The following is a 14,529-nucleotide window of genomic DNA, read 5'->3' on the forward strand; positions in this document are numbered from 1 at the left end:
AGCACAGAAAAGATCATCAGACATTAATCTAATCAGTTTTCAGCCTTCATTCATATTGAAAAGTTGAAATCTTCCCTGCTAGACCCAAGTGCAGCGTTTAACACCGTTGGCCAGAACATTTTATTACAGCTATTATTAAATGGAGAGTCCTCTTCACACACTGAGGTTAATTATGAAGCTCCACAGGCTTCTGTGCAAAGACCAGTTCTGTTTACATTATACGTGCTTTAGAAGACATAGCATACATTTTCACTGCTATGCATATGATACCCACTTTTATTGGTTAAACTGCCGGGATGTCTTAGACACATAATGAGCTTTAATTTTCTGCTTCTAAGTTCAGATAAAACTGAGGTTATTGTAACGGGGCGTAAAAATCTTAGAAACACTGGCTAACAAGATCCTTACTCTGGATGGCATTGCCTTAAGCCGCCTGTTGCAGTCATTTGGCACATTATAAGTCAAATTGAAGCACACGATCCCAAAGCACAACATCAACATTTATTTATATACAAAAATGAAAATTCTTTTTACAGAAAAGAATTGTAACTTCACAATATTGCATTAAGATGAGCAGACAGATTTTAATCTCAGCATCGTGCACACAGATTTTTCAGGACACTGGAAGAGTTCCTGCCGTGGATTTAGATGTTAGTGTTGTGTGGATGATCCCATTCTGTGATCTTTGTGTTACTAACACTGATGCTTTTACACTTTAGGACCCTCGAGACCTCTGCTGCTCAGCCGTCCTGATCGCTGCCTCCACTTTAACCAGAGGCTGTAACCTCTGATCATTTCACCTGCACCGACAGTAAAACTCTTCTCCAGAACCAAACGTGCCATAAACCCATCACAGCTTCATCATCAGCTCAGTCTCAGCAACATGCAGACGACCGAGCAGCAGAAACTCTGCAGGGAACGTCTGAAGTCTGTTCTTCAGTTTTCCCAGCTCACTGTTTATTGAACATGAGACAGAAAAATAAATTCACCTTTAATGTGAAACTTTTATCGCCTGTGACATATTTGCAGGAAGTCTTCGTGCTGTGATTTAGTGTCACAGCCATAAATATCACACAAGGTAAAAACTACAAGTCCCAGCATCCTCTGTGTTTAGGGAGGAGCAGTGAAAGTGAAAGTGTTGATCCTCCGTTCAGAGCAGCAGGAGGAGGAAGGTGGAGCTGAGGCAGGCGAGTGTTAACATGAATATGTTTCTTCTTATGACATAAAATAATTCCACGCTGTTCGTGTCTGTGGGTGAAACGTGAGGCCGGTCGGCTCCTCTGAGCGCTGGTTTCCTGTAAGTAGAGAGGAAGTGAGTTTAGCTGAGAGAGCAGGAGGAGAGTGAGAGCTGTGCTGAGGCAGGTGAGTGTTAACACCGCTCTGACATTACTGTGTCTCTGTGGCGGGAACAACAGGCTCCGTCAGTGGAGGCAAAAATAATCAGACTTTGGTTTTTCAAAGGAAACTACTTTATGTTGGGAGAAGCCGCGCGCTCATTGGATAACGACTTGTCAATCTCAAGTTATTAGCCAATGAGCGCGCAGGTTCACAGTAAGACCCGCCCTTATCACGACGGGTTTTAAAACTAAAATGGCGACAGAAACTCTGTGAGTGGAGTTCAGGCTGACTTTATGAAAGTGCGACGTTTGAGCCACTTCCTGTTCTCAGTGCCGGCGTCCTGATCACCGAGGTTTCTGTTGCTCTGATATCTGATATTGATTATATCGGTAAATAGGCTGTAGGCAGAAACATCAGGTCTGATCTGAAAATCCCTTCAGAAACAAACTTTAAGAGTTTTATGTCCGTGAGGCTGTAAAACTGTAACGTGTCCTGTGATCCATAAACACTCTGTGTGAATAATCTGAAGTCATTTTGAGCCTGACAGTAGTTTCCTGTCACAGAGCAGAAGCTGCAGGCAGTTTTTGGCACCTTTATATTTAATTTATTCCAAAATAAATCAATAAAGGTAGAAAAGAACTCTCAGTGACATTAAAAATCTATTTTTAAAGACAGATGTGACCAAGTGCAACAAATATAAGATGAGATGTTTACAGATATTTGAAGTATTGATCATATGTAGAACACAGAGCAGGGGCCTGTTCTTCGTACCGCGCTAAGTGAGTTAGCTGGATGAGATTGTTGACGATTTCGCGTGATCCTGGATCGTTCGGTTCCCCGAAGCCCATCCGGGACTTGCTGTCATAGCAACAGAGCCGTAAGCGTAAACCTGCTGGGGAGCAGGTTTACTTTATGTAAACAGGATTAGATCGCGGCCACGCAGGTATGCCCGCGTCATTCATACGAAAGCAACAGCGATATTCCACCACTGTTTCACCATAAATAAATAACATCAATGTAACTAAAGACAATGCAGCACCTGATCCATTTATTGATTTCACACAGATACATACAGGTCATTCCCTAAAAAAGGGAAATGTACTATTAACATTCTATTACATGTATGTGATTATTACAGATGTAATTCATATTTCAGAGTAGTAATTGTAAATTACTTCGTGTAATCAAGATGAGAGACCACGGCTATAAAAGCGAAGGTGGATTTGGGAAGTCTGTCGCAGCCATGTCCTGTCCGTATACGCGAGCCACCCATTGCGGAAGGTGCAAGATTGATAAGGAGAGTCCTCAGAATTCAGCGTATATTGCGGGACAGACAGGATCCTTTAGCTCAGCGCGACAGTGTGCTCATAGAGAGATATCGATTTTCCCGTGAGGGTATTATTTACTTAACCAACTTGTTGACGAGGGGGTGCAGGACCACCACCTGTCTTTTGTTGCTCTGCTCTTTTCTTGGTTGGTGTTATAAACAAACAGATTATTCCAGGGTCTCTTTCCAAGAGACGAAAAGTAATATAAGTGATAAATATTACCATTCTGTAGAATATTCTTATATTTCACTTTTACCTGTTCCCATGTTCTAGTGGGTCCTGTCGTGGCTCTAATGTGAAAGAGGATAAAATATAACATATTATAATATAATGTAATATAATATTGGATAATATAGTGTAATATAATAAATCTACCCTACCGCCTACTGGTGTTGGCCAGAGGGGCCGATGGCGCGATATGGCAGCCTGGCTTCTGTCAGTCTGCCCCAGGGCAGCTGTGGCTACAACCGTAGCTGCCTCCACCAGTGTGTGAATGTGAGAGTGAATGAATAGTGGCATTGTAAAGCGCTTTGGGTGCCTTGAAAAGCGCTATATCAATCCACTCCATTATTATTGTTATTATTAAATTACTTACGAGTTTAATTTGTCAGCAACTTCCTGCCAGCCCTCTCTCCTTGCTTTTGCAGCCTTTGCAGTGTTCCCTGGCGTTCTGATTTAACTCTGAAACTCCTGAAATCCCTCACTCAAGAGTTCTTGCTCTGCTGCCGAAAAATACCGAGCCGAGCGCGCTCCGTCGACATTTTCGCCGACCAATCAGAGGGTTGCCGATCAATGTTTCTACTATCGATGCGTAGCCCCTTTTACGACACCCAGTGATGTCACATTACTGCGTCCAGCTGTACTAATCGTCAACAGCAGGTGTGTTCGGGGAACCGGATTAGCGCGCTCACGGTTAGCGCGATGGTTTGGTCTTGGATGTTTCATTTGATCTTGGATGTAGTAAGCGACGTACGAAGCACAGGGCCCAGGTCCAATAACAGAGTCATGCTGCTCACAAACAGCAGTTTGGTTTCATGAGCTCACTTCCTGCAGTGATCCTCAGCTTCTCTCCAAAGGAGCCGTAACATGTGGGCTCCTCACCATGATGATGATCCCAAACACACTGAGTTCCTTCATCCACCTGATCATGTACTTATTAAATAATGTGATGGTTTTGGTGTTTTTTAAAGACTTTGAGCCTCTAAAATAACTGGTTTGGACTTTAGGGCCAAAGCTCCAACATTAGAAAGCCGTCAGTGTGATGCTTCCAGTACAACAGCACCTCTGAGTGTGTGTGTTTACCTCTCAGACTAACTCCACCCTGACATCAAGAAGATGGAGGAAGAGGACGGAGCAGCATCTGCAGCATCCAGCTGTGTGTCTGTGAGGAGTGACTGGTCCAGAGAAATACTTCCTCCATATTTCAGTCATGAACCTGCACCAACAATGTTCTTCAATCATGGAGCTCAGCTGACCATGTAAGAGAGCTGCTGACTCAGAGTTCAAAGGTTGTTTCTATAAATGTTCTGCCAGTGACATCATAACTTAACCTAACACTGGTCTGTGTATGAAGTATCATTTAGTGGCCGTTGTTAAAGTTGTATAATGATGATGCTAGTTTGGGGTGTATTTTCCTGCTGATGCAAATGCATCTACTTTGCCCTTTGTCTGGTGCTTTGGACAAAGACGTCCAATGAAACTCAGAACAACACAGTTTGCACCACCAGCAGGCAGAGGAAGTGGCTGACATCCAGAAATCCTACCAGTGGCTGAACAAAGCTGGACTGAAAGACAGCACAGAGGCACTAATCATGGCAGCACAGGAACAAGCTCCGAGCACAAGACCCATAGAGCCCGGGGTCTACATGGCTCTTTTTGGGGGGGTTGTGTTGTATTAATAGTGACTTTGTTTCTTTGGACCAAAATCTTTTGTTTTTCAGTTCAGTTGCAACATTGACTAACACTAATGCAGGGGTCGGCAACCTGCGGCTCTTTAGTCCTTACAGTGCGGCTCCTCGTGGTTTGGGAAAATAAATTAGAAGTATTTAGCTGAAGTGTATTTTATTTATGTTCTTTTTTAACTTGTAGTTCTAAATTGGAAGATTATTGTGATATTGAAATATAAAAATAAAATTATATTTTATTATTTTTTCATCGTTCAAATAAGCGTCACACTCGTGGAAGCCGGTGTACCCGCCGAAACGCCGTGCATTTATCGAGACTTTCAGCCCCAGGTAGGCCAATTATGGATCTTCGGATCCACATTATGTCAGCAGCTGTTCTCCACCGTGAACTATGTTAAAAACAAACACCGCTCACGCCTCACAGACGACAGCTTACAGTCCTGTAAAGATGAAAGTGACTTCGTACAGCCCCGACCTGCAGACGCTGTGCGCAGAGGTTCAGGAGCAGAAGTCCCGTTGTAAACATATCACGGCAGACCCGACGATGTTTGCATGAACACGCTTTTCAGCTTCTCTTTATTGACCACTTTTCACACACGGTTGCTGTACGCACACAGCCGGCTGTAGCTTTGCAGCTCACAGCCCGACACACACCAACACAACAGCACAGACGTTAAGGCGGCGAGGCGTGATTGCGGGTGCCGCTCAGGTGCGTCCGCCTCCCCTGCAGCGGCGCTGCAGACCACGCCCCGCCACACACATTAACCAGGTAAAATACATATTTAGGCAGAATTTTGCAAATATCTATTTTTCATCTTTCAGCAGCATAGAGCTTTTTTTCAATTATTTTTTAAAAGTCAGGTCAAGGCTCCAAAAGCCCAAAGGAGATATAAGGGTGGCGGCTCACAGCAGTTTTTGTTTGCTACATCATTTTAGTTCAGCTGGGTGTCTTTCCTTTTGTTATATTTCTTTAAGAGTTCAAATGTGTTCATTACATAAATAACATGTAATTTTCTCTGTAGCACTTCATGGATTTCATAAGCAACACACCTTAGTTGTTCACACAAAGCATAAAGGTAAAAACAGTATATACAGTGTTATCTTCATTCTAGATGTCAAAAAGTATTTGTGGCTCCCAGTGTTTTCTTTTGCGTGGAAACTGGCTCCAAATGGCTCTTTGGGTCCTGAAGGTTGCTGACCCCTGACCTAATGGTATATTTTTTTTAGCTGGATCGTTCTATAAAAACATGAATCAAATCTGAGAAAAGTTTCCACCTGACCTGTTGAATGTTATTGAAGCCAGAAGTTTGCCTTCATACTGTGTTTCTTGCATGCCTTTTGTGGTGTACTAATTGATGTGAAATGAATGCAATGTGGTTGTGTTTGCAGAGGTCAGAGGTCACAGTCTCCAGCATCCAGCTGTGTGTCTGTGAGGAGTGACTGGTCCAGAGACAGACCTCCATATTTCAGTCATGAACCTGCACCAACAGTGAACTTCAATCATGGAGCTCAGCTGACCATGTAAGAGAGCTGCTGACTCAGAGTTCAAAGGTTGTTTCTATAAATGTTCTGCCAGTGACATCATAACTTAACCTAACACTGGTCTGTGTATGAAGTATCATTTAGTGGCAGTTGTTAAAGTTGTATAATGATGATGCTAGTTTGGGGTGTATTTTCCTGCTGATGCAAATGCATCTACTTTGCCCTTTGTCTGGTGCTTTGGACAAAGACGTCCAATGAAACTCAGAACAACACAGTTTGCACCACCAGCAGGCAGAGGAAGTGGCTGACATCCAGAAATCCTACCAGTGGCTGAACAAAGCTGGACTGAAAGACAGCACAGAGGCACTAATCATGGCAGCACAGGAACAAGCTCCGAGCACAAGACCCATAGAGCCCGGGGTCTACATGGCTCTTTTTGGGGGGGTTGTGTTGTATTAATAGTGACTTTGTTTCTTTGGACCAAAATCTTTTGTTTTTCAGTTCAGTTGCAACATTGACTAACACTAATGCAGGGGTCGGCAACCTGCGGCTCTTTAGTCCTTACAGTGCGGCTCCTCGTGGTTTGGGAAAATAAATTAGAAGTATTTAGCTGAAGTGTATTTTATTTATGTTCTTTTTTAACTTGTAGTTCTAAATTGGAAGATTATTGTGATATTGAAATATAAAAAGAAAATTATATTTTTTATTTTTTCATCGTTCAAATAAGCGTCACACTCGTGGAAGCCGGTGTACCCGCCGAAACGCCGTGCATTTATCGAGACTTTCAGCCCCAGGTAGGCCAATTATGGCTCTTCGGATCCACATTATGTCAGCAGCTGTTCTCCACCGTGAACTACGTTAAAAACAAACACCGCTCACTAGGGATGGGTATCGAAAACCGGTTCTTGTTGAGAACCGGTTCCCACTGTTTCAGTTCCTTGGAATCGTTTGCCATTTTTGCAAACGATTCCCTTATCGATTCCAGTCACCCTGAATGACGTCACCACGTTGCGGAGCGTCATTTACCTGGCAGGAAACATGGCGGCTCAAACGCTAAAAAGATTGGTTATACTTTACAAGAACGGATGACAACAGGGCAACTTGCAATACTTGCAAAGTAGATACTTCATTTAAGGGAGGAAACACTACGAATATGCAAAAGCATTTGCTCACAAAACACACGATGACCTTAAATGAATGTCGTGTTTTTAATTCCGCTCCGGACTCGTGAATCTCAACCCAGCAGCAGTGGTAACGTTTGCACGTCCTCTCCCGTTAATGCGGCAGGTAAATAATCAGCTAACAGTGCATATTATGTTAGCGCGATCTGCCTTATCTGCCATTACTGCGCGTTTAGGTGACCATGATGAGAGAGACAGAGTCTGGCTGGCGCTCGCTGGCAGTTCTCGCTGCAGTCTACCGGTAGCGTCTCCTTTCAAGCCAGGATAGACTAATGTTACCGAGCAGTGACTAAGTTTGTGGTCAAAGGCTTGCACCCATTTGCCACAGCAGATGCCCCCGATTTTCGGTAAGTGAATGTGTTTAATTGTAGGCAGGGACATTACTGGATATTCTTGTGTAATTGCTACAGAATAATTTATGTTATACTTTGTTATTGCTACAGAAGAATATTTATTTTATTATTTTACATTTACAATTTTTTTCCCCGGGGTCCCTGTGACACCACATTGAAGAGCCGTAGGCTGGATCTCTTAAGATCTCACTGTTGGGTTTGTAAGGCCATGTTACTCCTAAATTTCTATCTTGTTCAAAGAGAAGATATAAAACAAAGTTCTAAGCTAATCGACCTTAGTGTTCTCCTTTTTTAAAAAGAATCGATAAAGAATCGAATCGTTAAACAGAATCGAAAATGGAATCGGAATCGTGAAAATCTTATCAATACCCATCCCTACCGCTCACGCCTCACAGACGACAGCTTACAGTCCTGTAAAGATGAAAGTGACTTCGTACAGCCCCGACCTGCAGACGCTGTGCGCAGAGGTTCAGGAGCAGAAGTCCCGTTGTAAACATATCACGGCAGACCCGACGATGTTTGCATGAACTCGCTTTTCAGCTTCTCTTTATTGACCACTTTTCACACACGGTTGCTGTACGCACACAGCCGGCTGTAGCTTTGCAGCTCACAGCCCGACACACCAACACAACAGCACAGACGTTAAGGCGGCGAGGCGTGATTGCGGGTGCCGCTCAGGTGCGTCCGCCTCCCCTGCAGCGGCGCTGCAGACCACGCCCCGCCACACACATTAACCAGGTAAAATACATATTTAGGCAGAATTTTGCAAATATCTATTTTTCATCTTTCAGCAGCATAGAGCTTTTTTTCCAATTGTTTTTTAAAAGTCAGGTCAAGGCTCCAAAAGCCCAAAGGAGATATAAGGGTGGCGGCTCACAGCAGTTTTTGTTTGCTACATCATTTTAGTTCAGCTGGGTGTCTTTCCTTTGGTTATATTTCTTTAAGAGTTCAAATGTGTTCATTACATAAATAACATGTAATTTTCTCTGTAGCACTTCATGGATTTCATAAGCAACACACCTTAGTTGTTCACACAAAGCATAAAGGTAAAAACAGTATATACAGTGTTATCTTCATTCTAGATGTCAAAAAGTATTTGTGGCTCCCAGTGTTTTCTTTTGCGTGGAAACTGGCTCCAAATGGCTCTTTGGGTCCTGAAGGTTGCTGACCCCTGACCTAATGGTATATTTTTTTTAGCTGGATCGTTCTATAAAAACATGAATCAAATCTGAGAAAGGTTTCCACCTGACCTGTTGAATGTTATTGAAGCCAGAAGTTTGCCTTCATACTGTGTTTCTTGCATGCCTTTTGTGGTGTACTAATTGATGTGAAATGAATGCAATGTGGTTGTGTTTGCAGAGGTCAGAGGTCACAGTCTCCAGTATCCAGCTGTGTGTCTGTGAGGAGTGACTGGTCCAGAGACAGACCTCCACACTTCAGTCATGAACCTGCACCAACAGTGAACTTCAATCATGGAGCTCAGCTGACCATGTAAGAGAGCTGCTGACTCAGAGTTCAAAGGTTGTTTCTATAAATGTTCTGCCAGTGACATCATAACTTAACCTAACACTGGTCTGTGTATGAAGTATCATTTAGTGGCAGTTGTTAAAGTTGTATAATGATGATGCTAGTTTGGGGTGTATTTTCCTGCTGATGCAAATGCATCTACTTTGCCCTTTGTCTGGTGCTTTGGACAAAGACGTCCAATGAAACTCAGAACAACACAGTTTGCACCACCAGCAGGCAGAGGAAGTGGCTGACATCCAGAAATCCTACCAGTGGCTGAACAAAGCTGGACTGAAAGACAGCACAGAGGCACTAATCATGGCAGCACAGGAACAAGCTCCGAGCACAAGACCCATAGAGCCCGGGGTCTACATGGCTCTTTTTGGGGGGGTTGTGTTGTATTAATAGTGACTTTGTTTCTTTGGACCTGACCAAAATCTTTTGTTTTTCAGTTCAGTTGCAACATTGACTAACACTAATGCAGGGGTCGGCAACCTGCGGCTCTTTAGTCCTTACAGTGCGGCTCCTCGTGGTTTGGGAAAATAAATTAGAAGTATTTAGCTGAAGTGTATTTTATTTATGTTCTTTTTTAACTTGTAGTTCTAAATTGGAAGATTATTGTGATATTGAAATATAAAAAGAAAATTATATTTTTTATTTTTTCATCGTTCAAATAAGCGTCACACTCGTGGAAGCCGGTGTACCCGCCGAAACGCCTGCATTTATCGAGACTTTCAGCCCCAGGTAGGCCAATTATGGATCTTCGGATCCACATTATGTCAGCAGCTGTTCTCCACCGTGAACTATGTTAAAAACAAACACCGCTCACGCCTCACAGACGACAGCTTACAGTCCTGTAAAGATGAAAGTGACTTCGTACAGCCCCGACCTGCAGACGCTGTGCGCAGAGGTTCAGGAGCAGAAGTCCCGTTGTAAACATATCACGGCAGACCCGACGATGTTTGCATGAACACGCTTTTCAGCTTCTCTTTATTGACCACTTTTCACACACGGCTGCTGTACGCACACAGCCGGCTGTAGCTTTGCAGCTCACAGCCCGACACACAACAACACAACAGCACAGACGTTAAGGCGGCGAGGCGTGATTGCGGGTGCCGCTCAGGTGCGTCCCCCTCCCCTGCAGCGGCGCTGCAGACCACGCCATCATGGAGCTCAGCTGACCATGTAAGAGAGCTGCTGACTCAAGAGTTCAAAGGTTGTTTCTATAAATGTTCTGCCAGTGACATCATAAATGATTCCTAATGGTGGTCCGGGTACGATAATGCTAGTATCAATCGTAGTAGTAATGCAATCCAAGGTAATGATTTCTTCTCTGTTGCTGTGAACGTCTCTGCAGCCGTCTGTACTCTAATCTGAGACAACTATTACTGACAGAAACCATCACATCATCCAGTTTGTGTGTTTGCAGCTGCTTAAAAGATTTTAAACAGAGATTAATCAGTAATTCATGTGATGTGTTTGTGTTTGCAGAGGTCAGAGGTCACAGTCTCCAGCATCCAGCTGTGTGTCTATGAGGAGTGACTGGTCCAAAGACAATCCTCCACTCTTCAGTCATGAACCTGCAGCAACAATGTTCTTCAATCATGGAGCTCAGCTGACCATGTAAGAGAGCTGCTGACTCATTTACGGGTGTTTGAAATTCTGTGACCACTTTGTAATTTTAGTTTATATTTTAAAGTGTTTTTATTTGTAGTTGCCTGTATTTTTATTACACTGTGTGTAACGTGGTGGTTTGTGCTGTTTGGGATTGTTTTGGTGTATTTGTGTCAGAACATCAGATAAATGATTTCATCACATTTTAAAAGAAAGTATCAGGATAATAATCTGAACTGAGTCATCAGAAATAGAAAGATGGTCTCAACAGGCCACTGAGCTGATCTCCAAAGAAATGCAGAAGATTGAAGAGTCCGAGGCTGTTTATTTGTCACAGGCATCGTCATACACGTACAACACAGTGAAATGTGCTGAGCTGCTCCTGTGACTGGACAAAACATTATAAACAATCATTAAATGAAATAATGAAACATTGTGCAGATGTAATGTTAAAGTGCTTTGTGCCACATTAGCACAGCATGTACTGACAGAGCAGTGCAAGCAGAACAAAGCAAATGAGCAAAGTGATGTAAACAGAGTAACTGAACAGAGTGAGCAGAGTAATATCAGCAGTAATGAAGCAGCAGGATCAGTGTAGCAGCGTGTGACGTCATAATGAATCAGGTATGATCTGAAATATGACAGTGAGACAAGAACATGATGTAAGGTCCTGTTTAAACCCTGATGGTGATGCTATGAGGGGAGCATGTTCTGATTTAGGACTTGGATGGTCTGAGGATAGAAGCTCCTCTCTGTTTGTGTCCTGATGGTGCAGAAGCTTCTGCCTGATTGTAGAAGGAGCTGAAGCCAGCATCATCCCAGAGGTGAAGCTCCTCTGTGTGCAGACCTGAGGTCAGATTCCTCCAGGCTGATGTTCAGGATCTACAGAAACGTGTGGTTGTAGTTATTGCTGCACTGTGTGCTGACAGCAGATACTCAGAACAAAGCGCTGCACACGTGTTCTTTACAAACATCTGTACATATCAAATATGGATCATGGCAGTGAATGAACACGTTTCTGTCATTTGTTTCATTGGCTTCTTTTTTCTGCCTGTGTTCATGTGATTAATGTCTAACACATAAACAGGTTTGTAATCAAACATCACATCATCAGGGAGGCATCATGAAACAAAGTTACTGCTGGAGGCTGAACTCAATTTGGTGGCAATGTTCAAAAATATCACTCAGATCATTTCAAAGCTTTTAGTTCTTCTTCTTCACTTCTGTAAAAGAATAGAAAGGAAATCAGAACCCAGAAGTTCACTTCCTGATGACTGAACTCTTTCAAAATAAAGCTGAAAGCTCTGAATGTGACACCGCTGCTCCACCACAGTTTTTAGAGGAGGTCAAAGGTCAGTTGAAAGTGATGGATCCCAAACTTCCAGTACATCCAGTGAAGGACATAATCAGCTCTGTGATGAAGGCTTTTACTGTGGAGTTTGTAGGCTGATCACTCTGTGTTTAATAAGACAGGCAGGAACAGCAAAGGAAACTTGGATTCTGAACTCAAACACAAGTTTCTCCACTTTGACTTTTCTCTGTGACCATCAGAGCTTCTGCACAGTGTCATCAAATCTGGATGTTTGTCACTGACAGTCAATGATTTTAGTGATAAAGAAATGTGTTCACAGAGGGAGGAAGAGGAAGAGGAGTGGTGTCTGTGAGGAGGAGCAGCTGTCCTGCTGTGCTTTGTGTCAGGACGTCCTGAAGGATCCAGTCTCTACCAGCTGTGGACACTGGTTCTGCAGACAGTGCATCTCCTCATACTGGGACCAGTCTGCTTCATCAGGAGACTGGTCCTGTCCCCAGTGTGGAGAAAGATCCAGAAGCAGAGCTGGACTGCAGACAGCCAGTCAGAGCAGCTGTGTACAAAGTAAGACTGAACATCTGTCTGCTGATGGACTCATTTCTGAAAACTGGACTTCTTGTTGTTGTTCAGACATTGAAGAGTTTTCTTTCTGTTTTTCTTTCTTTCAGCAGATGTTGGTCTGCAGGAGGTTTTAGATGAACATAAGATCAGTCTGAGGAGGAGATGTGAACGTGTGACTGAAGGAAGTGATGAAACAGGAAGTAGAACCCTCCTCAACAGGATCTACACTGAGCTCTACATCACAGAGGGACAGAGTGAAGAGGTTCATAGCCAACATGAGGTGAGGCAGCTGGAGACAGCTTCCAAGATGGACGCCCTCCATGACACTCCAATCAGGTGCCAGGACATCTTTAAAGCCTTACCTGACCAACAGAGACCCATCAGAGTGGTTCTGACCAACGGCGTGGCTGGTGTTGGAAAAACCTTCTCAGTGCAGAAGTTCACTCTGGACTGGGCAGAGGGCTTGGAGAACCAACATGTCAGTGTGGTGGTTCTGCTTTCATTCAGGGAGCTGAACCTGATCAGAGAGGAGCAGTACAGTCTTCTGGAGCTGCTCCATGTTTTCCATCCAACATTACAGAAGGTCACAGCAGAGAAGCTGGCTGTCTCTCAGCTTTTGTTCATCTTTGACGGCCTGGATGAAAGCAGACTTTCATTGGATTTCACCAACAGGAAGCTGCTGTCTGATGTCACACAGAAGTCATCAGTCAGCCAGCTGCTGACAAACCTCATCCAGGGGAATCTGCTTCCCTCGGCTCTCGTCTGGATAACTTCCCGACCTGCAGCAGCCAATCAGATCCCTCCTACATGTGTTGACAGGCTAACAGAAGTACGAGGCTTCACTGACGCCCAGAAGGAGGAGTACTTCAGGAGGAGATTCAGTGATGAAGAGCTGTCCAGCAGAATCATCTCCCACATGAAGACATCCAGGAGCCTCCACATCATGTGTAGAATCCCAGTCTTCTGCTGGATCACTGCTACAGTTCTGGAGCACATGTTGACTACAGAGCAGAGAGGAGAGCTGCCCAAGACCCTGACTGACATGTACTCACACTTCCTGCTGGTTCAGACAAAGAGGAAGAAGAACAAGTACCACGAGGGACATGAGACGAGTCCACAGGAGCTGACGGAGGCTGACAGGGAAGTTCTTCTGAAGCTGGGGAGGCTGGCGTTTGAACACCTGGAGAAAGGAAACATCATGTTCTACCAAGAAGACCTGGAGCAGTGTGGTCTGGATGTGACAGAGGCCTCGGTGTACTCAGGAGTTTGTACAGAGATCTTCAAAAGAGAGTGTGTGATCTTCCAGAAACCAGTCTACTGCTTTGTTCATCTGAGCATCCAGGAGTTTCTGGCTGCAGTCTACATGTTCCACTGTTTCACCAACAGGAAGTCAGAGGTGCTGAAGAACTTCTTGGGAAAAAAATACAAAGAGTCATCTCTGGATGATTTTTTGATGGAAACACTAACAAAATCCTTCAGGAGTAAAAATGGTCGTCTGGACCTGTTTGTTCGCTTCCTTCATGGCCTCTGTCTGGAGTCCAACCAGAGACTCTTAGGAGGTCTGCTGGGTCAGACAGAGAACAGTCCAGAAACCATCCAGAGAGTCATCAAGAATCTTAAAGAAAGGAAGACAAAATCCTCTCCTGACAGAAGCATCAACATCTTCCACTGTCTGATGGAGATGAACGACATCTTATTATCTCAGGAGATCCAAGAGTTCCTGAAGTCAGAGAACAAATCAAAGAAACTCTCTGAGATCCACTGCTCAGCTCTGGCCTTCATGCTGCAGATGTCAGAGGAGGTTCTGGATGAGTTGGACCTGAAGAAGTACAACACAACAAAGGAGGGACGACTGAGACTGATTCCAGCTGTGAGGAACTTCAGAAAGGCTCGGTGAGTCCAGATGTGATCATTAATATTATCAGTTGGTGATAGTTTAGTTACTCAGTCATA

General features: G+C 43.9%; 3 protein-coding genes across 7 annotated transcripts in view; all 3 read left to right on the top strand.

Moving 5' to 3' along the window:
• LOC113017716 (NACHT, LRR and PYD domains-containing protein 12-like) overlaps positions 1-14,529 on the top strand; it is a 1,242,929-nt gene that overhangs the window by 757,922 nt on the left and 470,478 nt on the right. The window lies entirely within an intron of this gene.
• The window catches only part of LOC113017485 (NACHT, LRR and PYD domains-containing protein 12-like), a 255,890-nt gene that overhangs the window by 227,002 nt on the left and 14,359 nt on the right, over positions 1-14,529 (top strand). The gene's annotated exons all lie outside the window — the stretch shown is intronic.
• LOC145419390 (protein NLRC3-like) overlaps positions 10,732-14,529 on the top strand; it is a 250,300-nt gene continuing 246,502 nt past the window's right edge. The window contains exons 1-2 of one of the 5 annotated variants that reach the window (XM_080296791.1): positions 10,732-12,579; positions 12,684-14,469. In XM_080296791.1, the coding sequence (XP_080152917.1) occupies positions 12,306-12,579; positions 12,684-14,469 (2,060 nt within the window). In that variant the 5' untranslated portion in view covers positions 10,732-12,305. The remainder of the gene's footprint in view (positions 12,580-12,683; positions 14,470-14,529) is intronic. The other 4 variants (XR_013904906.1, XM_080296794.1, XM_080296792.1 and 1 more) reach the window with 4 other exon arrangements.

The sequence above is a fragment of the Astatotilapia calliptera genome, chromosome 23, assembly GCF_964374335.1.
Source record: "Astatotilapia calliptera chromosome 23, fAstCal68.1, whole genome shotgun sequence".
NCBI classification, from domain to species: Eukaryota; Metazoa; Chordata; class Actinopteri; order Cichliformes; family Cichlidae; genus Astatotilapia; species Astatotilapia calliptera.